Below are 23,952 nucleotides of genomic sequence, written 5' to 3'. Positions count from 1 at the left end.
CATTAATACCTACAATTCACTGCAATAAAGTAGGTACTATGTTCGGTTTTCGAGACGAAAATCACTTTATTTTCACGATTACTTTTCCTGATATAATCAAAATTATAAATGAAAACAAGCTTATTCCTGTACCGTCTTGCCGAAATCTAGAAGAACAATAAACTGTGCATCAATGTGTTAATTAATCCGCTTTATATTGAACTGTTTTAATAAAGTAACCGGGAAAATTTCAACGCGAAAAGCGAACATAGTACTGACCAATATATGGAACTTTGAACCTGCCGAAACTAGAATAAAATTTACGTGAATGATTTTAATACAATTCTTGGGTCATTGTCACCCTACATATTCTCGATTACAGAGTTATCGGAGTTAACCAAGGTGCATGAACGTTTTGGATTGTACTTTCTACTAGGAAAAGGAGTGAATTAGATTAATCGACAACAATGCTTCGAATTATGAATAAAGGATCCATCAATTTAGTCCGCAAATTTGTAAGAATTTGAAACGATTACCAATTACTTGCTTCGCCAATATTTAACTCAATCCTTTCCAGAAGTGCGGGGGTCAAATGTGTTATTCAACCAAGTCGAATGGTTCTCAAATTGATGCTATGAGACAGTCACTAGCCGACAAAGGGTATGCAATAATTTTTAAGTTTTTTGGAACATATCTACATTATTCAATTGGTTTTCAAGATTTTTGAGACCTCATAAACAATACGATGCACCAAGTAACGCCAAGGAAACAATAATAGAAATCTGTGGAAAATTTCAAGTACCGACAAAACGGGATTATCATTTCAAATCGTTAGAAGAAAAATTTAAGATGTTAGAAGCATGCTTTACTGAATTTAAACACAGTGTTCCAAATTCTGTGATATATGAACTCAAGACGGTGGGTAAGTACTGTGCAAAACATTTTCGAGTTCGTACAAACTCAAATAATATCAAAGTTATTAAAATTTAGAAACAGTTTATATTAAAAATCTTAGGTCTGTACTAAATATAACATTTTATATAGAAAAATCACATGTGGGTGAACCCCATTTCAATTACTATTTTGCAGGCGATGTTATCAATTTCTACGAAACTTCTATTAATACGACTGTTCCTCTCGATGCTCTAAAGGAAATGGACCTACCGGAAAACTTGCACATACAGTATGACTATGTCCGGTTCAACAGCGAAACTGATACCAAGTTCAATGGTCAAACTGCATTCCCCAAAAGCTCCACACTGGTTACAGGTCTCAGATATCGCGAAAAGTATGCTGGTAATGAGGCCAAGCAAAGTTGGCCTTAAATAATAAGTTTAATAGAAATATTATTTATAAATGTTTATTCTAACCTCTGTTATAATGAATATACTATTTTAATCATAAAATGTTGTCTTAGAATTTCATAAGACTTTCAATTGTTGACACTAAATTACTATCCATTAAAGAATCTAGAGCTTTTTGAACGCGATTATCTTTGAGTAGTGATAGCAAACGCATATCTCCTTTAACTGCGTCCAAGGTTGGATACATCAGATCATAATGAGTTTCTGCCACCGATGGTTTATTTAAAATGTTCAATATTTTCTTTTGTAGCTCTATTTCGGGATCAGGTGTGCCTTGTGTTAGCTCTTCATCGGCGTCGCCTAGTTCAACTTTATGCTGTAACAAACGACGGTCTTGTAAATATTTTATGATGCGATCGTACTGTAAAACTGTCAAAGGCATATTGTTAGCCAATAGATTTAACAGGGATTGTATAGCATCAGGATGACGTTCTTTCAGTGGCGGTGCAATATAGTTAGCTGCTGCAGGTATTATAGGTACTGGGTTTGGAAGGTGAGTTTTTTGTTGGTTTCCAGTATTTTTATCACGCAACATTTTTTTGCGAAAATCATCAGTTATTAAATTAATTGCATCATCTACCGGCATATTTCGATGCTCCGCTGGCTGACCATACAATATATTTACGGTTATACTATTATGTTCTTCGTGTTGATTTGTTACAAGTATAGCATATAAACACCCACGTGAGGCTATGTTTGAAAGCTAGAAAAAAACTAACGATAAAAGCTTGTGTGGGTTTTTAATTTTGATTACAACTTACCACTTTGCCCAAAGGAACATCTTCGTTGGGAAATAGAACATCTACACGAAGATTCATTCTTTTAAGCCGTTCTTCTATCATTTCCGCATATTTTCTATACATTGAAAGATAATTAGCTTATGCGTATTAATTTACCTCATGCAAGCATGCACATAGTTAATATAAAATATATTTTAGTAAATGATTAAATGGGAAGTTTATTTTTGAAATTTCTTACCAAACAAAATCAACATTATTTATTGATACTAATTTAATTCCGTTAAAATAAATTTGTGAATCCTTTATTAGCATCTAATCAGAAAGAGATTAAATGAAAAATGGAACTACACAACACAACCGAAATTAATTTCATGTCAAATTGAAAGTGTCTGCTAAAAATGCAAAATATATGCAAACAATTAATTCAATCGCGTAGTATACTGCGCCAGGATCTACTTTTAAATCACGCAAAGCTTGGGAAGCAGTTAGTGTTGTGACTCAAGCCAATTACATAATATCCGATTACCAATAAAATACACTCGAAGTATGGTATTCTTCCGATATAGAATTCATGTCTAAGGCATTCCTTAAGTTGGATTCCTCTATTTTTAATTTCTTTTTGGCTTAAGGTGGGTATTGCTGATTTATTTTTGATTTTAGCGAAAAGATTGAAAATATTGCCGAATGAAGCCCTACGATACAATTATTGCAATTTCTAGTTGTGAACAGTTGTAAAGTTAACTTTTCGACTTTTACCAAATTTGGTGTAAGAGACATGAAAGTACGCAGGTGTTTTGAATGTCAGAGAGGATCGAATGGCTTTTCGAGTCACCCATGATCTAGATTTTACTATTGCTCGATATTAACAATAAAGCATCCCTTCAGGCATCGACATTACGAACTACAAAGCAAACAAGGAATTACCAATATGTTCAGCGTAGTACTTCCCTTTCAATTCTCCTTTTCGCGAAGTGACACAGACCTTCAAAACCGGTAGGAACAAACTTTATATCAATTTCATAGAAATAATGGCTCATATTGGACCAAAGCACAAACTGTACACATACTTGATCATATCTTCCAAAACACTAACTCCAGAAAGGCCAAATCTATCAATAGTATATTCAAGAAGATGGTTAACAAATCTAACAAGTATCTGGTACGAGCAATAAAAGGAAGTTTCAGTTAGCATTGTCATATCTATTCAATCGTCGAACGGAACGTACGTGTTTTTTAATAGCGGATAAACTCATCGTAATAGGTACCTACTAAGAATTTCAAGTGTGGTGGGATATTAAGCCACCATGCAGCGAAATTCAAAGTCATCCACTGGTTTGCTAACTTCAGGGCCCAGTGGACGGGTTTCGACTGGAGTTATAAATCTGGGCAATGACAAAGAGTTAGGCCCAATTAGCCGACCTGTAGACGGGTCGACACTCTGACAAGTCGAACTTTTTCTAAGGTAACGACATCAAAAGGAGGTAATCCCTCACGAAAGAGATTCAAGGAACGCAGAAATGCTTTGTTTATGCTAAAGAAGTTAGGATCGGTCGACCCAAGCACGCTGTCGGCTAAACAAAGCGATTCCTTAAAATGGGCTCAAGGAATTCTTGAGTCTGGAAAAAGGGAACGATCGCCGGATGAGCTGTCATCCTCCAAAAGGGATCAAAGATCGTTTGCCTTAGTTGCTAAAGACAGCCTTGTGATGGCTATCATTAAAAGAAAAATAATCAAGAAGGTTCCCGCTGAACCTAGAACTAGAAGTGCCCATATGTAATAGGTACTTTTAGTTAATGTGGTATCACAATGGACTGAATAGTCTAAGTGAGCCTGAATCTTAATTGGGCTGCCACTTTAACCTAACCTAACTTAGCATTGTCACAAACAAGGTAAGGTTTCCAAATAATAATCCGCATATTAAACGGAGTCTTTTTGGGAACGGAAGTAGATCTGGCCTTTTCGGAGATTCCCTCGAATATATGGAATTTTACAATAGGGCTGTAGTTCTTATGGGAGAAAATGTGAACAATCGATAATTTTGTCCTGTGAATTTCTTATGAGTAATCTACCGAAGTAACACTAACTACGGAGAAGGTATATATGTCGATACTCACGTATTTTTACGATCTACCACAATAATTTCACAATCATTGTATCCTGCATTATAATTATTATCGTCTTCACCCCCATCGCCACCAACGTTATTTCCTTGATTCTGAGGCCAATTTCCAGCAGGTGGTCCCACACCGGGCACGTTACTTGCAGCGTTAGGTACTATTTGACTTGGAGGCTTCCTTTGATTTGCATTACGAACTGTTATTATATTCCCCTTAAACGTTGACTTCGTTAACGCTTTTGCAACTTTATTTGCCATCTCTTCTGACTCGAATTGGACAAACCCAAAATTCTTCTGTACCAACGATCCCAATACTTTGGCATATGGCTTGCAAATACTTTCCAATTCCTCGCGCGTACATGTCGGTAAATTACCGACAAATATACGATTTTGAACAGTGTTGGGATCTCGTATGATGGCCATAGATTTTTTATCCGCATCAGTCATAGTTTAATTTGTTTTAGTTTTTAATTTGCAGACGAACAAGCTTTGAGTATCAATGTAAACACTTAACTTTTTTTGCCTTGTATTCTTAAACAAAAGCGTAAACGTCAACGTTATTATAAGCCCAACTACAGGGTGACATATAATGCGCTTTACAGACTATCAGTTATTCCGGACGACAGTGCTCGTGTCGAACATATCCCATATGATGTGCACAATATAAGTTAAGTCCGAAGGCATAATCGATACTGCTGCATGTTTATGGGATCGATAACACATTTACCGATTATTTAGTCATCGCCGACAAGTCGCATCGATCCGACACACTGCAAGATTCCTTACAAACACCGACATTCCGTCCGGAATAACTGATAGTCTGTAAAGCGCATAACAAGCACAAGTGCGTGCTGTTATATAGAACATAAGGTATGTTTGCGTACTTTTCCGGTAAAAATTATCCAATATTCGCAAAAACGAACTTAGTACTAGGCATTAAAGGTGGGTATTAAGTTCGAGTTTAATGCGCTTTACAGACTTTCAGTTATTCCGGACGAAATGTCGGTGTTTGTAATGCGCTTTACAGACTATCAGTTATTCCGGACGGAATTTCGGTGTTTGTAAAGAATCTTACAGTGTGTCGGATCGATACGACTTGTCGGCGATGACTAAATAATCGGTAAATGTGTTATCGATCCCATAAACATGCAGCAGTATCGATTATGCCTTCGGACTTATCTTATAATGTGCGCAATATATGGGATATGTTCGACACGAGCACTGTCGTCCGGAATAACTGATAGCGCATAAAGAATCTTTCAGTGTGTCGGATCGATACGACTTGTCGGCGATGACTAAATAATCGGTAAATGGGTTATCGATCCCATAAACATGCAGCAGTATCGATTATGCCTTCGGACTTATCTTATAATGTGCGCAATATATGGGATATGTTCGACACTAGCACAGTCGTCCGGAATAACTGATAGTCTGTAAAGCGCATTATGTTTAGTACTAAGTTCGTTTCTGCGAAAAACGAATATGTTCATATATCTCCGTAAATAGGGTCTCAAGCCCAGGGATGTTAACTTATTTATGTGAAATAATATGCCTGCCTATTTTTTCGTGCGAAAATTCCAGAGTTGTATAAATATATGTCTGAAAATGCTTAAAACAAAGATTTCGCACTTATTCCGCTCTAACGTTTTTTATATGGAGTACAACAGTTTTTCGTGCGTATATTATAGCCAAATGAAAATTTTGCGATTTGCAATTCTGAATTTCGGAACATGAGGGAAAGAAATTGCATAATCCGATTTTGCTTTTTGCTAGGTATTACGGCAAATTATAGATAATGTTGTTGGGTGCATTAGAGCCGAAAATATGTTGCCAATGCTTAAATTTTTGGTAATTGGGTTAGGTTCGATAAAACGATGATTACGTAAAATGTTATGTTGAAGCAACCTTTGCAGCTTTGGATTTTTACCCTATTTACATCAGTTTACAAAAAAAAAAAAACAAGTAAGGAAAGTCTAGTCGGGGGGGCCGACTATATTATACTCTGCGCCACTTTGTAAATCTAAATTTTCGATACCATATCACATCCGTCAAATGTGTTGGGGGCTATATATAAAGGTGTCCCAAATACATACTTTTAAATATCGCTCGATCTGGACAGAATGTGATAGACTTCTACAAAATCTATAGACTCAAAATTTAAGTCGGCTAATGCACTAGGGTGGAACACAATGTTAGTAAAAAAATATAAGAAACATTTAAATCTGAAGCAATTTTAAGGAAACTTCGCAAAAGTTTATTTATGGATCGATATATATGTATTTGAAGTTTAGGAAAATTTGTCATTTTTACAACTTTTCGACTAAGCAGTGGCGATTTTACAAGGAGAATGTTGGTATTTTGACCAATTTTTTCGAAATCAGAAAAAATATATATATATATATATATATATATATATATATATATATATATATATATATATATATATATATATATATATATATATATATATATATATATATATATATATATATATATATATATATATATATATATATATATATATATATATATATATATATATATATATATATATATATATATATATATATATATATATATATATATATATATATATATATATATATATATATATATATATATATATATATATATATATATATATATATATATATATATATATATATATATATATATATATATATATATATATTTATATATATATACATATATATATATATATATATATATATATATATATATATATATATATATATATATATATATATATATATATATATATATATATATATATATATATATATATATATATATATATATATATATATATATATATATATATATATATATATATATATATATATATATATATATATATATATATATATATATATATATATATATATATATATATATATATATATATATATATATATATATATATATATATATATATATATATATATATATATATATATATATATATATATATATATATATATATATATATATATATATATATATATATATATATATATATATATATATATATATATATATATATATATATATATATATATATATATATATATATATATATATATATATATATATATATATATATATATATATATGTGTGTGGGAGATATCTGTAAATCTCAACCGATTTCAACCAAATTTGCACGCATAGCTACATTGCAAATTCTACTCCCTGTGCAAAATTTCAATTAAATCGGAGTAAAAGATTGGCCACTGTGGTCAAATGAGTGTAAATCGGGCGAACGATATATATATGGGAGCTATAACTAAATCTGAACCGATTTCAATAAAATTTGGCAAACTTGACTACACTACCAATTGTACTCCTAGTGCAAAATGTCAACCAAATTGGTTTAAAACTCTGGCTTTGGGACCGTATTAGTCCACATCGGGCGAAAGATATATATGGGAGCTATATCTAAATCTGAACCGATTTCAATAACATTTGGCACACTTTACTATAGTACTAATTGTTCTTCTTGTGCAAAATTTTAAACAAATTAGGGTAAAACTCTGGCTTCTGGGGCCATATAAGTCCATATCGGGCGAAATATATATGGGAGCTATATCTAAATCTGAACCGATTTCTTCCAAAATCAATAGGGTTCTATTCTGACACAAAACATATACTTGTGCCAAATTTGAAGTCGATTGGACTAAAACTGCGACCTAGACTTTGATTACAATATTGTGTTCACGGACGGATATGGCTATATCGACTCAGGAGCCCACCCTGAGCATTTTTGTCTATCTCGTCTCCTTATGCGTGTTGCAAACATATGCACTAACTTATAATACCGTGTTCCACAGTGTGGCGCAGGGTATAAAAACCTGCTAAGTGACGCCACTAATTCATAATTTTCCGCATTATCTTCCTCTGATTTATCGGAATCCTCTGATTCATCGGAATCAAAATATTAGTGCCAGAGCTAGGGTTAAGTGGTTACATTAGCAAAGTCTTTGGTATTTAAACGTATCGAATTTACTTTGACGCCAGACTCGATACAACTTTTTGATTTTAAACTTTTTAAAATTTTCGAATTTTTGGCATTCACTTTATTTTTATTATTTAATATTCTATTGTTGCAAATAGGAAGTTTTTATATTATAATGTTGCATTTCGTTTAGCAAAAAAATATAATTCGTACATAACTGGACACGAACTGTCCTCTTGGCAACATATGAAGAAAATAGACGTCCAATGTGAAATTGGAAGGCATCCAATGTTAAGTTCGATGTGAATGGGTAGTTCCTAATATAGAAAAATATTTGTTCTATCCATGCTATGGAGCATTTTCGGGTATCTATTGTATCTATTTCTTCATTAGAATTGAAAAATTCCTCGGCAACAAACTTCAACGCAGAGAGACAACATTCTATTTTGTAGCAGCCATGTGAATTGAAAAATAATATCCATTCCTTTAAAACAGATTCTGTAACGACAATTTACTACATGTAATTGCTTGACATTTTAAACGTGTATCTAGCTAACTTACCATAATTGTATCTCGATAAATTACAAAAATTTTCTATGAATGACTTTGTTCTCTCCATAAATTCAACAGTCTTTGCATTTGCCTCGCTATCAGGTTCTATTTCTTTGATTTTATTTATTATTCGATTTGAGAACACATTCTTCACTGTTTCCATGTCTCTAAGGCCAAAATAATAATGTCCTGGGCGAAATGTGCATGCTTCCGGGTAATAGTCTTTGGCTTTGATAATTAAGTCACAACCAATTTCAAAGCCACCATTTGCTAATATGGCACGGGTTACCCCTATTAGCAAATGTGTCATATCCGGAATGAACCATATTCGTTTGTTCAACGGATTACATGCAGACAATTCCGGCAGGTACTTTGCTTCAAAATTATCGCAATTAAATGTTTGACAATTGCTATAAAATTTTTGAGAAAGAGGACATTGATTGGCGGAAACGCAACATACATCAAAACCACATTCATGACCTACATAAATGCATTGGGCTATTGCATTATTTAACTGTTCGATTGTATTTAGATCATTTTGTATAATGTCGTAGCGCAATACACACTGCCAGTCACTTCCAATGCCGTTTAAAGCAAACACACGACATGAACGAGAATCATCATTTATATCTGCCGTTACATTTATTTCTTCGTACGACAGGCAAACTTTGCGGCAGTTGACTGGCAGACTTTCCGCAAATAGTGTTAGTATTTCCTTAACTTGCGGATACATTCCTGGGATAGCTCGAATAACTAGTCTAGAATTGAGTATTTCACGAATACTGGGTCGGGTACCTACAAGAAATTTAAAAAAAAGCTTCAAAACAACTATAGCAAGATACAAACATACCACTGCAAGTGCTCTCATAAAATTCATTGTGAGTAAAGTATAAATTCTGTACATTATTATCCGGTGCTTTGCCAGAAGGCTCAGTTTCGGGTACGTACTCCTGGGTGTTTTCATTAAAAGACTCAATCGGGCCTTTAAAGTTAAAAAAAATTATTGACGTTAATATTTTACTTTTAATGGCGTTCATATTTACCTTCAACGCCACCAGCCTTAACAGCGGAATTCGATTCAACAAAGGGAGATGGTTGCACCATTCCGATTGGGTGCATTGCTAAATGTTCCAAAGGAACGTAGTCTATGATAGAATATAGCAAAGTAGTATGTACTAAGCTAAAATATTTCAGAAAACTTACTTTCCATCTTTTCTGTTGGGTTTCCGTAAACAGTCCTTTCCGTATAACTTAAGAAGTGATCGCTGCACACACCATGTTTGCTATGAATTTTATTGGGATCCAACCCAAGAACACTGCACCATTGTGTTTTATTGTGCGGACGAAATGAAAAAATTATTGCTCGTCCACCAATAATAGCTTTACAAACCACACAAAATTTATGCATTTTGGATATTCAAAATGAATTGTAATTATGTTTTGATATTTGTTTATAAATGGTATTAGATTGACAACCAAGTAAAAGAAAACCGTTTCAACCACAGCACATATGAGTGGCTACTCCAAATTTAAACGCGCTCCGCTACACAAATTGTAAAGGATTACTTTTTAAGACTATAGGAAATTAAAAAAGAAATGAAACATACAATTTGTAAAAATGTATGGAATGTTTGTTTGGAACCAAAGATAATAGAGAGAAGAAGATGGGAAATTGGCCTACGTCACACCAAATGTTGCATTGACGATGCTAGTTCCATACACACAAAGAAATTTGTTAGTAGGGACAGCAGAAAAGTCTGCTAAAACAGCAGAAAGTCTGCTGAAAAAGGGGCAGCAGTCATTGTTTGCTGAAATAGCAAACATTTCCTGCTATTTTTTAAGCTCGATTACACTAAAACATGTTTTATTTTGACTAAAACATGTTTTATTTTGGCTAAAACAAATAAAAATGTCAACTTAGGAGCTATCCTAACATAATTAACACAATATTTTATGCATATCTATAGTATTTGACCAAAAATCTGAATACTTATCGAATTAAGGCATAACAGCAAACAAAATGTTTGCTGATCGTATTTAGGAGCTTGTAAGTATATTACAGTGCAAAAATATACAAAAACTAGTCTTGATTCTTAAATATGCTTTGGGGAAAATTTATAACCTAAAAATTTTATAAATTGTTGTTTATTAACCCCTGAAGTACAGAAATATAACAGCAGACATCGACTGCTGTTTTTAGCAGACTTTTTTCTATGAGTGTACATGTTTGTAATTTTTTTATTTATTTTTTATTTTTTTTAATGAAAAACTTAATTTTCTTAATGAAACAATTTTAAATTTTAGGCAACAACAAAAAAAATACATTTTCCCGTTTATGGAAATTTATTTCCTGCAATTAATTTCTTTTTATTTGCATTTTAATGCTATGTCAATACATGTCGTATACGTGTTTGGTTCGATAAACGAAAAGTATGGACCTAGCACCGTAAATGGTTTGATGTTCTCAGCAGCCAATCTCCCATCTTCTTCTCTCTATTGCCTTTGTTTGGAACGATAGTAGGTCTAAATAATTTAAAGATAGTACAATTTTAGCATACTCCTTCCAATATTTCTGCCGACATTTTACGAAAAAATGCTTCAATGCTGTCTTTCCATGCGCCAAATCTAGTGGGCTTATCTGTCTAGTGGTTCTATCATAGCCCCACAAAAAAGAATCTAAATGTCTTAAGACGACAATACTGTTTATTTACTTTCCTATTGAGCCACAAATAAAACTGACCGCAAAATGGAAGAAGCGTGCGATGAACTTAAAAGAGCACGCATTTTGATAATAAAATGCAATAATTTGCAAGCGCTGTAAGACGATTCATGGTTAAATTATAGACCATACTGAAGATTTTTGACAGTGAAAAATAAAACACGAAACATGCGTCAGCTGTTTAAACCAAAAGATAACACCTAAAAATGCACCCTATATTTACACTTTATTAATATATTTACACTATATTATATACATATAAGAGATGGAAAGATTTTCTAAAGTTTTCAATAAGACAAAATGCAATATAATTGGCATGGTTCATGTGGATGCTTTACCAGGTAATTTTATTTATTTATTTTTTTTTGTTAAGAATTTTTAATCACATGTGTTTTCTGTTTAAGGTACCCCGCTGTATAAAGGCAACTGGCCGGAGATTGTGGAAAAAGCCAAATATGAAATTAATGTTTACCTTAAACACAAATTGGTAATTACATCCAACTTTACAATTTAATTATTAAAGGGTTTCTATTTTTTCAGGACTCAATATTATTAGAAAATATGCACGATACGCCCTATGTGCAGCATCAAAATCTTGGGCCTGAGACCGTTGCCTGCATGACTCGAATTGCAGTGGAAGCAAAAGCATGCATACCTTTCCGTGAAAAGGTTCCGCTTGGTATTCAGATATTAGCTTGCGGTAACAAACAAGCTCTATCAATTGCTAAGGCATGTCAACTAGATTACATACGTGCTGAAGGCTTCGTATTTGGACACGTGGCCGACGAAGGATATACAGATGCACAAGCTGGAGAATTATTAAGATATCGCAAACAAATAGATGCGTCCAATGTTTTAGTGTTTACAGATCTCAAGAAGAAACATAGCTCACATGCAATAACCAAAGACGTATCTTTATTGGAAACAGCTAAAGCTGCGGAATTCTTTTTAACAGATGGAATAATAATAACAGGTAATTCCACAGGTGATGCCGCTAAGCCTCAAGATTTCCAAGATTTAGTAAGTAAGGTTAATGTTCCCCTGCTCGTGGGATCGGGAGTGACGAAAAGTAATATAGACAATTATTACAAGTATATTGATGCAGCTATAATTGGTTCCCATTTTAAGAAACAAGGTTTGTGGTCAAACGATTTGTGTGAAGAAGCTATTGCCGAGTTTATGTTGAAAGTTCAAAGTCTAAGAATGTAGAAAATTTTTGTTTTATATCTTTATTAATTGTGTGTTAAACTGCTAAATGTCTGATTCGATACCTGAAATATAAGAATGCGAAATGTATCTGAATTTTTACTCACGGCCCTCACATTAACAAAGCGGGAGGCCCACTATGTAGTTTTTCTTAATGTAAATATGACGAAAATGAAAACAAGATAGAAGAAAAGTTATAGATTCTGACCATTATTGTATATGAATGTGTTTATGAGTACTACTGTTATATTAATTGTCCATACACATTTCTTGATGCCAAAAAATTTTCATGTCTGTTATGGTGAATATTTAAAACAAATTTGCAAAAAACTCATATATCTTTTCACGTATTGTTGCTCCATTTCTTGATTCCGCTTGTGTAACATGAAATTGAAACTCAAAATTTGGCAGCTCATGTAATGCATCCAAAGAATCATCGAATTTCACACGCTTTGTTTTTGGTGGCGAAGAGATTTTGATATTTGTAAAACTCTGTTTAAGAGCTGAAGTTGAATCGCAATTTTGTCCATTCAAGCTCCAATTACTTTTGTTACTACCATTACTGGCTCTCAATGGAAATAAAATATCGCGAAAATTTCCCTCACCTTCAAGGGTTACACCGCCATCTAAAATGCCTTCACGTTTTGCAAAGGCACTTGGTATTGTAGTGTCTACATTGTGTGCTTTAAAATACGATTTAGATTCAGAATATCTGCTAGCGAAACCATATGAAGGATCGTGGTCGGAGAGACGATTGACCGTTTTATGATGACCTGATTGAGTAGTCGCAACGGTGGCTTTTGCTTGTGGTTTTTTTAAAATTCCTCGTGTGGTTGCACGCATTTTATCATTGGATATAAATTTATACAACCTAGACAGACGTTTCTCCGGTGTTACACTGCAATTCAAATGATTTTTATCGCGTAGTATGCTTTCATTTTCATCAACAATTTCTGAACCCTTACGTTTCATGGGTTTTGCGGTTGTTGTTAAGCTCGAGCTGATGTTTGTTCTTGCGTTTGAAGTAATTGCGGGCAGCTTCCGTTTGCTTCCACCAAAACAATTTATCTTAAAAGAGCTATCAGCTTCTGTTTCGTCTTCAGATTCACAACCTTTATTTCTAAATATGTTTTCGAACTCCTGTTTAGATCGAAATCAATTAAAATCTATACAACATTTTTATTCATAGTTCAACTTACAGATTTTCTTTGTTTCGGACTCAACATGTAGTCTTCGCCAAAATTCTTCACGTCTTTTTTTCGTAGAGGTGTCCTTTTACTGCTCTCCTTTCTTAAGGTCTTGCGGCATTGTATGTGCAAATCAATGGCATCTCTTATAAATCCAACCCAAATACGACTCAGCTGCAGGTCTGTTGAACTGAAAATTATACCGTCGCTCTGACAAGTGATCTTAAAATGGCCCGGCAAAAGTTCATATACTTTACACTTTTTAAGTGGAAAAATACAACAACACTCTAAAGAGTTTTCAACCACAGTATTTGGTTTTCGTTCTTTCAATATTTTACAGTACATAAATATATCGGAAGTAAGAACACAATATCGTTTTATTTCTGTACCATTTCGTGTAACTTTATGTAGTATTCCCTCCTTTATAACCTTTCGGCTTGGTTTTACAATATTTGGAGTTCGATTGACCAAGGAGTTCTGAATGTTTATCAACATTTGTGTTACTTCTTGATCCTCTACACAACTATTTATGTGGGAGACCGTGTTTTCTATTTGTTTTACGGATTCTTTTAGTAATTTAAAATCGGCGTCAGCAGGACTGGTATAAAGAAGGACCTGTTCCAATAGTAATTTATAACGCGGTACGCGTTGAATCGGTACTATCATCAGGGAGTTTAATTTTTGTTGAACTTCTGGCCGGAATTCATTCACTTCAAGAAATTTGCGAAAGTTTGCATTCCTTGAGTTCAATTCCTGTAAAATCAGCAATGAATTACGATAGTCAAAGGCATACACCGAATATAATTTGAAGAATGGTGCCATCTTAAGAAAGGCCCTAGCAACATTATCCAGATCTGATTCAAGTTCCTTTAGAAATTCCTCATTTAGATTATATATCATTTCTATTTGGCCAAAGAGGGCGGAATGACTTGCTTCATCAATAATATTTTGCTCTTTCAATGGCTTGACAAAAAAGTTAATTAGAGTTTGTAACTGTTTCAGATATGTTCTCTCCGATGTAACTATCTCGTGTATGGCTTGTAAACGGAAAGATCTTCGTTTATCGGTTTCTGTATTAGGAGAAGAAATAGGCGATTGCCCGGAGCCTCCAATCAACATGGAACAAACTATAAATTGAAGATAATGCCAATATTGTAAGTTCAATATACTTCAACCCAGACAACATACCCTTATTTCTTGATTTCGCTGTTAATAGATTTCGTTCCTGTAACACCTGTCGCAATTCGCGGCTAAAACTAAGTGGTGTTTCCGGCGTTCGGGGCGATGCCATTTCATTAATGGCGCTATTACAATGTCTTTTTATGGGAGTATACATTTTTGATAGACGAACAAATATAAATATTTACATAAACTTTTGTAGCAATCAAAATTATTTAGATTATTTAGAATTGTTCCAACAATAATCGATCACTATGCATTACACATTTTAACAAACTCCATTGTATATAAATTCAAACTTTATGAACTGTCTATTTAAACATGCCACAAACAACAAACATATTTTGTTTAATAAGAATTAAAGGTACTGATAAAACACTTTGGACGATAGTACAATGCGCTTCAATCAGTTTGATTTTAAAAATGACAAATATGATTGTGTCCTTAAACGTATCGTGAACGTGAATTACTCGGAATGTGACATTTGTGCGTCGGAGTACGATGCGTTTGATGCACCATCCACACTATAAGTTTTTCCGGACGGAGTGTCTGGTTTGTAAATAATCTTACAGTGTGGCCGAACGCTAAAAATTGTCAGAGGTAAGTAAAATATCGATAAATATTAGGGCTGTCACCCGGGATAAATCCCGTCCCGAAATCCCGGAATTTTTTATGTTTAATCCCGGTATTTTTCGGGATACCGAAAAACTAATTCCAATTTGTTTAATTGGTGGCTTTTAGCACAATTTACTAATAAATTGGAGACTTAAGGCCGGTACTCTGTTCGGCTTTCGCGTTGAAACTCCATACAAAACCAAAAAATGCGAAAAATTTGCGAAATTTTTTCCATTTGTGATACTTTGTTTTTTCGTGTTGAAAAACTGACGTTTATAGCACGGCGCCATTTGCAATGTGAATTAAGAAATAATTTATTTATTAAAAACTATTTGTGCGGGTTTATAAATCAAACACGGACCATATTTTTGTTCCGAAACTATACAAAGGATCAAAGGAATAGCAGATCAATTGCCAAGGAAAAATAAAATGTTATTTTGTAAAAACAAGCAACACCACCAACTTAATCCAATATCGCTCCCTGTAAAATAGCGCTCCAAGCTACCTAAAAAAACGCCGCTTTCTATGTGCGAAATAATGGTTTCCATAAAAATTTTTCGCAAGAATGAACATAGTACCGGCCTTTATTTTGTAAAAACAAGCAACAACCACCAACTTAATACAATATCGCTCCCTGTAAAATATCGCTACAAGCTACCTAAAAAAACGCCGCTTTCTATGTGCGAAATAATGGTTTCCATAAAAATTTTTCGCAAGAATGAACATAGTACCGGCCTTTAGATTTCATACCCGACAAATTGAGTCAACAAACATTTATGGTATATCTTGAGTAAGAATTTATTATACATGAGTAATCAATAAAGATTTATTTATTTATATATTTATTTCAGTCTTTAGAACAAAAATTCCTTACAGACTATGATGAATAAAATACATATGTAATTTTCTAAGTTATGTTTTAACTAAATTTAGTAGCAAAATACAACTTAAAATAATTTTTCGAAATGCTAAACTCTATAATCTTCCCAAATTTCTTTTGAAATTTTAAGTTAATAGAATTTATGTAAAAAAAAACACACGCGTCAGCGGACTATGGGAAGCATAATTCACACGGTGTAGAGGAATTTCAAATATATCAACATATCTCATAGTTCTAGTGTTGCGAGGGTCCTGGGAAAAAAAAGGAGAAATTCATTTTTTTTTTTTTAAATTTTTTTTTGATAGGTACATAGATGCATACAAGTACAGGCCACATGATGATTACAAGTGCGGCTGCAAGATTATTTGAAAGGCAACTTACTCAGAATCGAATTCTGAGCAACTTACTCACGTCCGTCCGTGCCCCGTATAAATCTTGTCCGAGAATTGGTATACATTTTTGTTCGCACTGGCATCCCTATTTTCGTTGCTCTTAACATATACCAGGTAATGCCGTGCGTGTTATTTTTATTGACCCATACTTATGGGAATGAATCCTTATGGTCTGTGGATAATGACGCTTTGTTTCGCCATGGAATGCAAATTTCCTTTACGGAGCATCCTAAGGCAAACGTGGCAGGCGTAGGCGTTAGATGCGGCCAAAATGTGGAGTATTTTTTTTATTGTGCAGGTGGACCAACACACTTTTGTGGCACAAGTTTTTTTTGTTTGGTTCAGGGCCTATGTGGTGCTGGCCAATTGTTTTTTTTATTTAATGTTTGGTTCAGGGCCTATGTGGTGGCGGCCAATCGTGTTGTTATGTTTTTAGGATTAATGCAGCTTAGGCAAATAATTAATGTAGATTTTAATGCCTAAATCTTGCTGCAGATCAATAATTTCAAGTTTTAGTGTGTCAGCTGGTTAGATAGATGACAGGTTAACAAGTAGTAAGAGGGCGTTGTTACACCGTAGCCATAGGGTTGCTCGTAGTCCATAAATTCATTCATGAAATCCCACGAAGCATGGGGAATGAAGACTATGAAACAGAAAAAATGGTAATAGCAAAAAAATAAATAAAAATGTAATAAAAGCGGAATTTAAACGTGGTTTTAGGAGAAAGGGACAGATATTAGTCTAAAATATGGCGTAGAAGCGCTTGGCTTGATGAAACCAGGGGTATAAATAGAGCAAAAGACGTCAAAAGTTGCCATTTTAGCAAAGTGTATTTTAAAGTGCTTGTTTGAAACGTTTGGCGGTTAACATAAATAGAAACATAATTAAATAAAGTATGTGTTGATAGTAGTGTCGTAGAGCAGTGAATTTGAAATATTTCTTTTTTTTTTAGACACTATAGGTAAGTACTATGTTCGCTTTTCGAGTTGAAATTTTCGCGGTTACTTTATTAAAACAGTTCAATATAAAGCAGATAAATTAACTCAATTGATGTGCAATTTCTTGTTCCTCTAGATTTCGGCAAGACTTTACAGGAATATGTCTGTTTTCATTTATAATTTTAATTATTTCAGGAAAAGTAATCGCGAAAATAAAGTGATTTTCAACTCGAAAACCGAACATAGTACACACCTTATAGAGTGAAAATATAAAAACGGAAAATTGAGAGAAATTTCATTCTGGCAAATTTTGGGTTTGCAATTATTAATATTGAAAATAATAAAGTAAGTTAATCAAGTGATGGTAATCTGAAGGAGTATGAATTTAATAAAATGTTTTTGTCAGGTCTGGAATAGCCTCCTGTATGATCAGGAGGCGCTATACTTTTTATGCAAAAATTCGTTTTTTTCTGGAGAAATTAACTGGTGAGGATTAGTTTTGGTTGCCACGATCCTGGAGAGGTTCACCTCATAGTGCTAGTTCCAGTGGAAGCAATTGACTGAACAACGATCGGAGAATCACCAGGGAAGAAAACAAATTAATAAAATATCAAGGTAGGAGTATCAATAAGTAAGTGGGTGGAGTAATATAAGCCCACGAAAACGTCAAATATGCTTACCTGTGAAAACCAAATGGAAAACTAACTCCTAGAAATACCAATGAAGATATCCGCCAACGTCCGATATTAAAATCCACTTTGTTTTAAAAATCCCATAATCCCAGAAAATTTTGTGGACAATGCCCAAATGAAAATCCAAGGGCATCCCAGTGTATCAGTTTTAATAACACTAGAAGGCGGAGGGAGAATGCCCGGAGAAAAGAAAACTGCTTTTAACACCCTATGAACATATGCGTTTATTCTATTACAAAAATTTGATCTAAACGACTGTTATTGAACTTACATTTTTTTATTAATATTTTAGTATAAGTGTATATTTGCCTTTTCCATTCCCATATTTAGTTTCCATTGTCAAGGGCCATACAAAGTCACCAGAATAATTTCATTTGTTTTCTTTAGTGGGTTATTGTTTTGATATCTAATCCCCAATATTTTCCACCTAACTGAGCTCAATTAGGTAGGAAGTCAGAGTAAAAATAAATCCCCATTGGATTATGCAATTTTAAGGCTTTGTAGGTTCCATACTCATAGTCATTAAAAAGGATAAAAAAAAGATGTTTAGTAATAGTAAATGGTAAAGTTTCCGTGTTTTCATGTTCTATTAAATGATAAGAAATTTAGTTTTATTTTGTTAATTTTAATTATTGACTAGAAAAATGAAAAATAAAAATGTATCTTGATTTTAATATTTGTAACGGAATTATGTGCTAAATTTTGATTTGTTGAGGGGGAATATGTGAAGGTAAAAGGAGTGAAGGAAGGTTTTGTGGGGTTCATAAAAATTGATGAAACGGTATCTGTGAACCATGGTTGGGAGGGCAGAGTGGGAGGTTTGTCCATCAAAAGCCTCATTCAACGTGTGTGTCCCTTTGTGTTTGTAAGTGTGTTATCGACAGTTGTAAGTTCCTTTTTTTTCATGTTATACCTCGGGCTAGGTTTCGGCGGGTTGAGGACCGTCCTGAGAGAGGTTGAGTATGCCGGAGGGCCAAGCCTAGTGCTATATGGGGTCATAACACTAGGAGGAACATAAAGAGGTATACGTAATAACAAATCCGGACAATCAATTACATTATTGATCAAATCAAAAACAAAAAGAGCTGATTGAACTTTACGACGATCTTCAAGAGTTTGAAGACCTAATAACAGACAATTAGAAAAATAACTGGAAAGACAACTTATTGGGAGAGATTTCAATGCATATTTAACAAATACTCGTTGAACTCTTTCTATACGAGCTATTTGATTATTACAACGCGGATCCCAAACAATTGAAGCATATTCCACTCTAGACCTAACATAGGCTGTGTACACAATTTTCCAAGTATTTGGGTCCGAAAAATCACCACAATTTCTTTTAATAAAACCAAGCATTTTATAAGCTTTTGGAAGTATATAATTAATATGTGAAATGAAAGACATGTCTGAATCAAAAAATACTCCAAGATCTCGAATACAGGTAACCTCCCTGCCAACATTTTTTGAATTTGTGGGCGCTTCTGAGAATCCCCAGTACGTCGAAAACAATCATATACGATATCAAAAACTCGTCGGAAAAGCGCCGTCAGTATTGAGAAGTTGTACCACGCCAAGTTACTACAAAAAGGTTTCGCATGAGTGCAATTATTAGGTGCCTTTATAGATCAATTTAGAACGACGCCAATAAGAGACCCTCCAAACAATCAGAAAAAGCACATTTTAAGATAGTGGTAAAAGAATCATTGTGGTCGAGTAAAACACGTTTGTTTAGATATTTATTAATTTGATTAATCATTTACAAATTCTTAAAAATATAACATTTATATCACTATCACATCACATTTAACATAATTTTTTGCATTAATGATGATGTAGAGTTACAAGTAGCGAGTTACATGTTGCCGCGTCTATCAGCCAGTGTTTTTATTCGATGGAGGCAGCGTGTCTGTAAAATATTTGAAAAACAATCACTTTATTCCATTTGGAAAATCAAAAATTGTTCACCAATATACCTTTCACAATTTTAAGCGTAAAATCTATGTTTTCAGAACTTTATTTTCGTTTTTATTTAAATAAAATATAACAAGCTGGTTGCGCTTGGCGTTTCACAAAAAATAAAATGGCTTTTGTAAAAGTAGTGATGGCAAAATACATGTATGAAGTACATTTTGTACTTTATGATATGCTGCCCCCCATCACAGTAGGATGGTTGTGGTGACATTTACGAGTCTGTGGTAGCGATGAAGATGAAATGGAACTTTGAAATGCTGGCAGGGCTTTGTCAAAACATTATCACCAAATTTAAAACAGCACTGAATAGGGTGGAGTGTTTTATGGAAGGAAATATGAGAACATTTCGAAATATTCAATTGCAACTTAATTGATCTGCTATTCCTTTGATCCTTTGTATAGTTTCGGAACAAAAATATGGTCCGTGTTTGATTTATAAACCCGCACAAATAGTTTTTAATAAATAAATTATTTCTTAATTCACATTGCAAATGGCGCCGTGCTATAAACGTCAGTTTTTCAACACGAAAAAACAAAGTATCACAAATGGAAAAAATTTAAATGACACCATTTATAAAAATTATCTAAATCCAACTGCAAATTGGCAACATCAGATAACGAGTCAACTTTAGAAAATATTTTCAGATCATCTGCATATAAAAGGAATTCAGAATTTTTTAACATAAAGCAACATTCACAATAAAATTCACAATTTCACCACAAAATCGAACTAAACGAACCTAAATTTGTATGAATGATATCCCCACTTCAAATTGAAAGTCAAAGCCAAAATTCTATGAATTTTGTATAATTTATTTATTTTCGTCAAAATTAAATATATTATAATACACTACACTACATAATATACTACAATACTAATTGACAAATAAATATCTCATTTAACACCCTGCCAGCATTTCAAAGTTCCATTTCATCCTCATCGCTACAACAGACTCGTAAATGTCACCACAACCATCGCGAACTGTGATGGAGGAAGTATATCAAAAAGTACAAAATGTACATGATAGTATTTTGCCATCACTACTGTTAGAAGAGCCATCCCAATAAACACAAACGTTTGAAAAATGCTAAATTTCAACAATTTTTCAAACATTTTTTCAAAGGATTGGGGTAATATTCAAGTTGAGAAATTGTTGAGAAAATCGCGTTCTCAACAAAAAACAGACATTACCCTCAACAGTGAAATTCAACACATTAGCAATAATATCTCAAGTGTTATCCTCAAATTGAAATGCATCGCTACTCAATAATTTGTCAAACAATTTTCGATGCGAGTCAAATTCAAAATTAACATCGTTGCAAATACTTTTCAACCTAAATTTGTATGAATGATATCCCCACTTCAAATCGAAAGTCAAAGCCAAAATTCTATGAATTTTGTATAATTTATTCATTTTCATCAAAATAAAATATATAATAATACACTACACTACATAATACACTACAATACCAATTGATAAATAATAATCTTATTAAACATATCAACAAATAAGAACAAAATAAAAACAAACAACAAAACTTTAAATATCTTAAACATTATTAGTAAACACTTTTGCATTGATAATTCGTTTTCCTTCCTTTTGGTGTCATAAAACAGGATTAAAATTTATTAACATGCGTGTAATTTAAAATTAGGAACGTACTGGACCACGTGTTAGAATTGATTTCCAGCAGAAGGAATTCACAAAATATCCATTTTAAACTGATAATAGCATATGAATTAAACTGACGATGTGATGCACATTTTCATCCAGAAGTTGTTGATTTCAACAATTTGTTGTTTTTAACAATTTTAAATGGTTGCACTTGTAATGTTTCTGGAAACTTTTTCTTGTCGATAAGCCACTCATTTTTAATTGGTCAGCTTCTTAATGATGTTTGCAAGAATGTAGCATCCAAAGATTTTAGTTTTCTGCAAAGAGATTTAGATTTAGTGACTTCTCTAAAGTGTTGATTTAATTTTTCATATTGACGTACCAATTATTATAAACTATTTGAAGCAGTTCCAGTTAATTGTCCACCATTTTTTCACCGGTCAGCTTTTTAATGTTTTCAAGAACGTAGAATACATAACTTTAGTTTTCTGCAAAGAGATATACATTTAGTGACTTCCTTAAAGTTTTATTTCATTTTTTATTTTCACTTACCCATTTTTATAAACTATTTGGTTATTTGTCTAAAATTTTCCATATTTTTTATTTCTTGCACTTGACCACGAACTTCGTTGCACAAATAAGTATTGAAAACCACATGGTTTTTTCGTTGCATTTTAGGGTAGTGTTTTGTCAAAGTTTTCTCATATTATCTTCAACACCTTTTCAAAGATTTCGTCAACATTTTGGCAAATTGGAAGTAATTCGCAAACAATTTGAAGATGTATTGAAGATGAGCTATTTCAAGTCAAGTTGAATTTATGTTGAAAATTATATTTACCCTCAAACTGAAAAGTTGTTGCATTTGAAAAACGCTCATCCTGTGTTTATTGGGATTTTATTTTTTGTGAAACGCCAAGCGCAACCAGCTTGTTATATTTTATTTGAATAAAAACGAAAATAAAGTTCTGAAAACATAGATATTACGCTTAAAATTGTGAAAGGTATATGGTGAACAATTTTCGACTTTCCAAATAGAATAAAGTGATCGTTTTTCAAATATTTTTCCAGGCACGCTGTCTCCATCGAAAATAAACAAACTGGCTGATAGACGCTGCAATATGTAACTAGCTACTTGTAACTCAACATCATTCTTTTATTAATGCAAAAAAATATGTTAAATGTGATCCCTGCCAACATTTTTTGACTTTGGGGGCGCTTCTGAGAATCCCCACTACGTCGAAAACAATCATATACGACATCAAAAACTCGTCGGAAAAGCGCCGTCACTATTGAGAAGTTGTACCACGCCAAGTTACTACGAAAAAGTTTCTCATCAGTGCAATTATTAGGTGCCTATTTAGATCAATTTCGAAGGACGCCAATAAGAACCCCTGCAAACTATCAGAAAAAGTGCATTTTAAGGTAATTGTAGAAGAATCATTGTGGTCAAGTAAAACACGATTGTGTAGATGTTTATTTGATTAAACATTTATAATTTCTTATAAATATAACATTTTTCGGTTTATCTCATCACATTTAACATAATTTTTTGCATTAATAAAAGAATGATGTTGAGTTTTAAGTAGCAAGTTACATATTGCAGCGTCTATCAGCCAGTTTGTTTATTTTCGATGGAGACAGCGTGCCTGGAAAAATATTTGAAAAACGATCACTTTATTCTATTTGGAAAGTCGAAAATTGTTCACCATATACCTTTCACAATTTTAAGCGTAATATCTATGTTTTCAGAACTTTATTTTCGTTTTTATTTAAATAAAATATAACAAGCTGGTTGCGCTTGGCGTTTCACAAAAAATAAAATGGCTCTT

At 33.1% G+C, this 23,952-nt stretch overlaps 5 protein-coding genes and 2 long non-coding RNA genes across 10 annotated transcripts; 3 read left to right on the top strand and 4 right to left on the bottom strand.

Annotated features, from left to right (window-relative positions):
* Positions 1-361: 361 nt before the first annotated feature.
* mRpL50 (mitochondrial ribosomal protein L50) lies at positions 362-1,398 on the top strand. 2 transcript variants are annotated; one of them, XM_075304773.1, is made up of 4 exons: positions 362-494; positions 560-639; positions 699-901; positions 1,069-1,398. In XM_075304773.1, the coding sequence occupies exons 1-4, from the start codon at positions 447-449 to the stop codon at positions 1,302-1,304; spliced, it is 567 nt and encodes a 188-aa protein (XP_075160888.1). In that variant the 5' UTR covers positions 362-446; the 3' UTR covers positions 1,305-1,398. The 2 variants fall into 2 exon arrangements, with proteins under 2 accessions (XP_075160888.1, XP_075160887.1); XM_075304772.1 differs by having other exon boundaries at positions 557-639.
* Neos (nuclear receptor coactivator protein neosin) lies at positions 1,324-4,727 on the bottom strand. Its single transcript, XM_075304770.1, has 3 exons — positions 4,198-4,727; positions 2,105-2,198; positions 1,324-2,046 (listed from the first exon to the last, which is right to left on the bottom strand). Exons 1-3 carry the CDS (start codon positions 4,644-4,646, stop codon positions 1,393-1,395), a joined length of 1,197 nt encoding a protein of 398 aa, XP_075160885.1. The 5' UTR covers positions 4,647-4,727; the 3' UTR covers positions 1,324-1,392.
* A 3,544-nt stretch (positions 4,728-8,271) lies between these two features.
* Positions 8,272-10,269, bottom strand: LOC142234802 (uncharacterized). 3 transcript variants are annotated; one of them, XM_075305990.1, is made up of 5 exons: positions 9,929-10,268; positions 9,769-9,846; positions 9,576-9,707; positions 8,735-9,520; positions 8,272-8,671 (listed from the first exon to the last, which is right to left on the bottom strand). In XM_075305990.1, exons 1-5 carry the CDS (start codon positions 10,131-10,133, stop codon positions 8,316-8,318), a joined length of 1,557 nt encoding a protein of 518 aa, XP_075162105.1. In that variant the 5' UTR covers positions 10,134-10,268; the 3' UTR covers positions 8,272-8,315. The 3 variants fall into 3 exon arrangements, with proteins under 3 accessions (XP_075162105.1, XP_075162104.1, XP_075162106.1); XM_075305989.1 differs by having other exon boundaries at positions 9,769-9,870; positions 9,929-10,264; XM_075305991.1 differs by lacking the exons at positions 9,576-9,707; positions 9,769-9,846 and having other exon boundaries at positions 9,929-10,269.
* Positions 10,270-11,292: 1,023 nt separating this feature from the next.
* LOC142233669 (uncharacterized protein F13E9.13, mitochondrial) lies at positions 11,293-12,740 on the top strand. The gene is made up of 3 exons (XM_075304671.1): positions 11,293-11,785; positions 11,849-11,931; positions 11,985-12,740. Exons 1-3 carry the CDS (start codon positions 11,710-11,712, stop codon positions 12,651-12,653), a joined length of 828 nt encoding a protein of 275 aa, XP_075160786.1. The 5' UTR covers positions 11,293-11,709; the 3' UTR covers positions 12,654-12,740.
* On the bottom strand, positions 12,658-15,173 carry RhoGEF4 (Rho guanine nucleotide exchange factor 4). Its single transcript, XM_075304670.1, has 3 exons — positions 15,026-15,173; positions 13,850-14,964; positions 12,658-13,790 (listed from the first exon to the last, which is right to left on the bottom strand). The coding sequence occupies exons 1-3, from the start codon at positions 15,171-15,173 to the stop codon at positions 12,960-12,962; spliced, it is 2,094 nt and encodes a 697-aa protein (XP_075160785.1). The 3' UTR covers positions 12,658-12,959.
* Positions 14,856-15,227, top strand: LOC142233670 (uncharacterized). The gene is made up of 2 exons (XR_012721463.1): positions 14,856-14,991; positions 15,054-15,227. It is a non-coding gene; the product is annotated as an uncharacterized LOC142233670 (long non-coding RNA).
* Positions 15,228-16,456: 1,229 nt separating this feature from the next.
* LOC142233582 (uncharacterized) lies at positions 16,457-17,450 on the bottom strand. Its single transcript, XR_012721443.1, has 2 exons — positions 16,833-17,450; positions 16,457-16,762 (listed from the first exon to the last, which is right to left on the bottom strand). It is a non-coding gene; the product is annotated as an uncharacterized LOC142233582 (long non-coding RNA).
* Positions 17,451-23,952: the final 6,502 nt, after the last annotated feature.

Source organism: Haematobia irritans, chromosome 4 (assembly GCF_050003625.1).
Source record: "Haematobia irritans isolate KBUSLIRL chromosome 4, ASM5000362v1, whole genome shotgun sequence".
Taxonomy (NCBI): domain Eukaryota; kingdom Metazoa; phylum Arthropoda; class Insecta; order Diptera; family Muscidae; genus Haematobia; species Haematobia irritans.
This window is presented reverse-complemented; position numbering and strand designations above follow the sequence as displayed.

Coding starts and splice junctions, on each gene's coding strand:
- mRpL50 (XM_075304772.1), top strand. CDS start 447: ATGCTTCGAATTATGAATAAAGGATCCATCAATTTAGTCCGCAAATTT. Junction 495..556: donor TCAATTTAGTCCGCAAATTT/GTAAGAATTTGA, acceptor AATCCTTTCCAG/AAGTGCGGGGGTCAAATGTG. Junction 902..1,068: donor ATATGAACTCAAGACGGTGG/GTAAGTACTGTG, acceptor ACTATTTTGCAG/GCGATGTTATCAATTTCTAC.
- Neos (XM_075304770.1), bottom strand. CDS start 4,646: ATGACTGATGCGGATAAAAAATCTATGGCCATCATACGAGATCCCAAC. Junction 2,199..4,197: donor GTGGTAGATCGTAAAAATAC/GTGAGTATCGAC, acceptor TTCAATGTATAG/AAAATATGCGGAAATGATAG. Junction 2,047..2,104: donor ATGTTCCTTTGGGCAAAGTG/GTAAGTTGTAAT, acceptor GTTTTTTTCTAG/CTTTCAAACATAGCCTCACG.
- LOC142234802 (XM_075305989.1), bottom strand. CDS start 10,133: ATGCATAAATTTTGTGTGGTTTGTAAAGCTATTATTGGTGGACGAGCA. Junction 9,871..9,928: donor CCCAACAGAAAAGATGGAAA/GTAAGTTTTCTG, acceptor ATTCTATCATAG/ACTACGTTCCTTTGGAACAT. Junction 9,708..9,768: donor TAAGGCTGGTGGCGTTGAAG/GTAAATATGAAC, acceptor TTAACTTTAAAG/GCCCGATTGAGTCTTTTAAT.
- LOC142233669 (XM_075304671.1), top strand. CDS start 11,710: ATGGAAAGATTTTCTAAAGTTTTCAATAAGACAAAATGCAATATAATT. Junction 11,786..11,848: donor TCATGTGGATGCTTTACCAG/GTAATTTTATTT, acceptor TTTCTGTTTAAG/GTACCCCGCTGTATAAAGGC. Junction 11,932..11,984: donor TTTACCTTAAACACAAATTG/GTAATTACATCC, acceptor CTATTTTTTCAG/GACTCAATATTATTAGAAAA.
- RhoGEF4 (XM_075304670.1), bottom strand. CDS start 15,173: ATGTATACTCCCATAAAAAGACATTGTAATAGCGCCATTAATGAAATG. Junction 14,965..15,025: donor AGCGAAATCAAGAAATAAGG/GTATGTTGTCTG, acceptor TTCAATTTATAG/TTTGTTCCATGTTGATTGGA. Junction 13,791..13,849: donor GTCCGAAACAAAGAAAATCT/GTAAGTTGAACT, acceptor CGATCTAAACAG/GAGTTCGAAAACATATTTAG.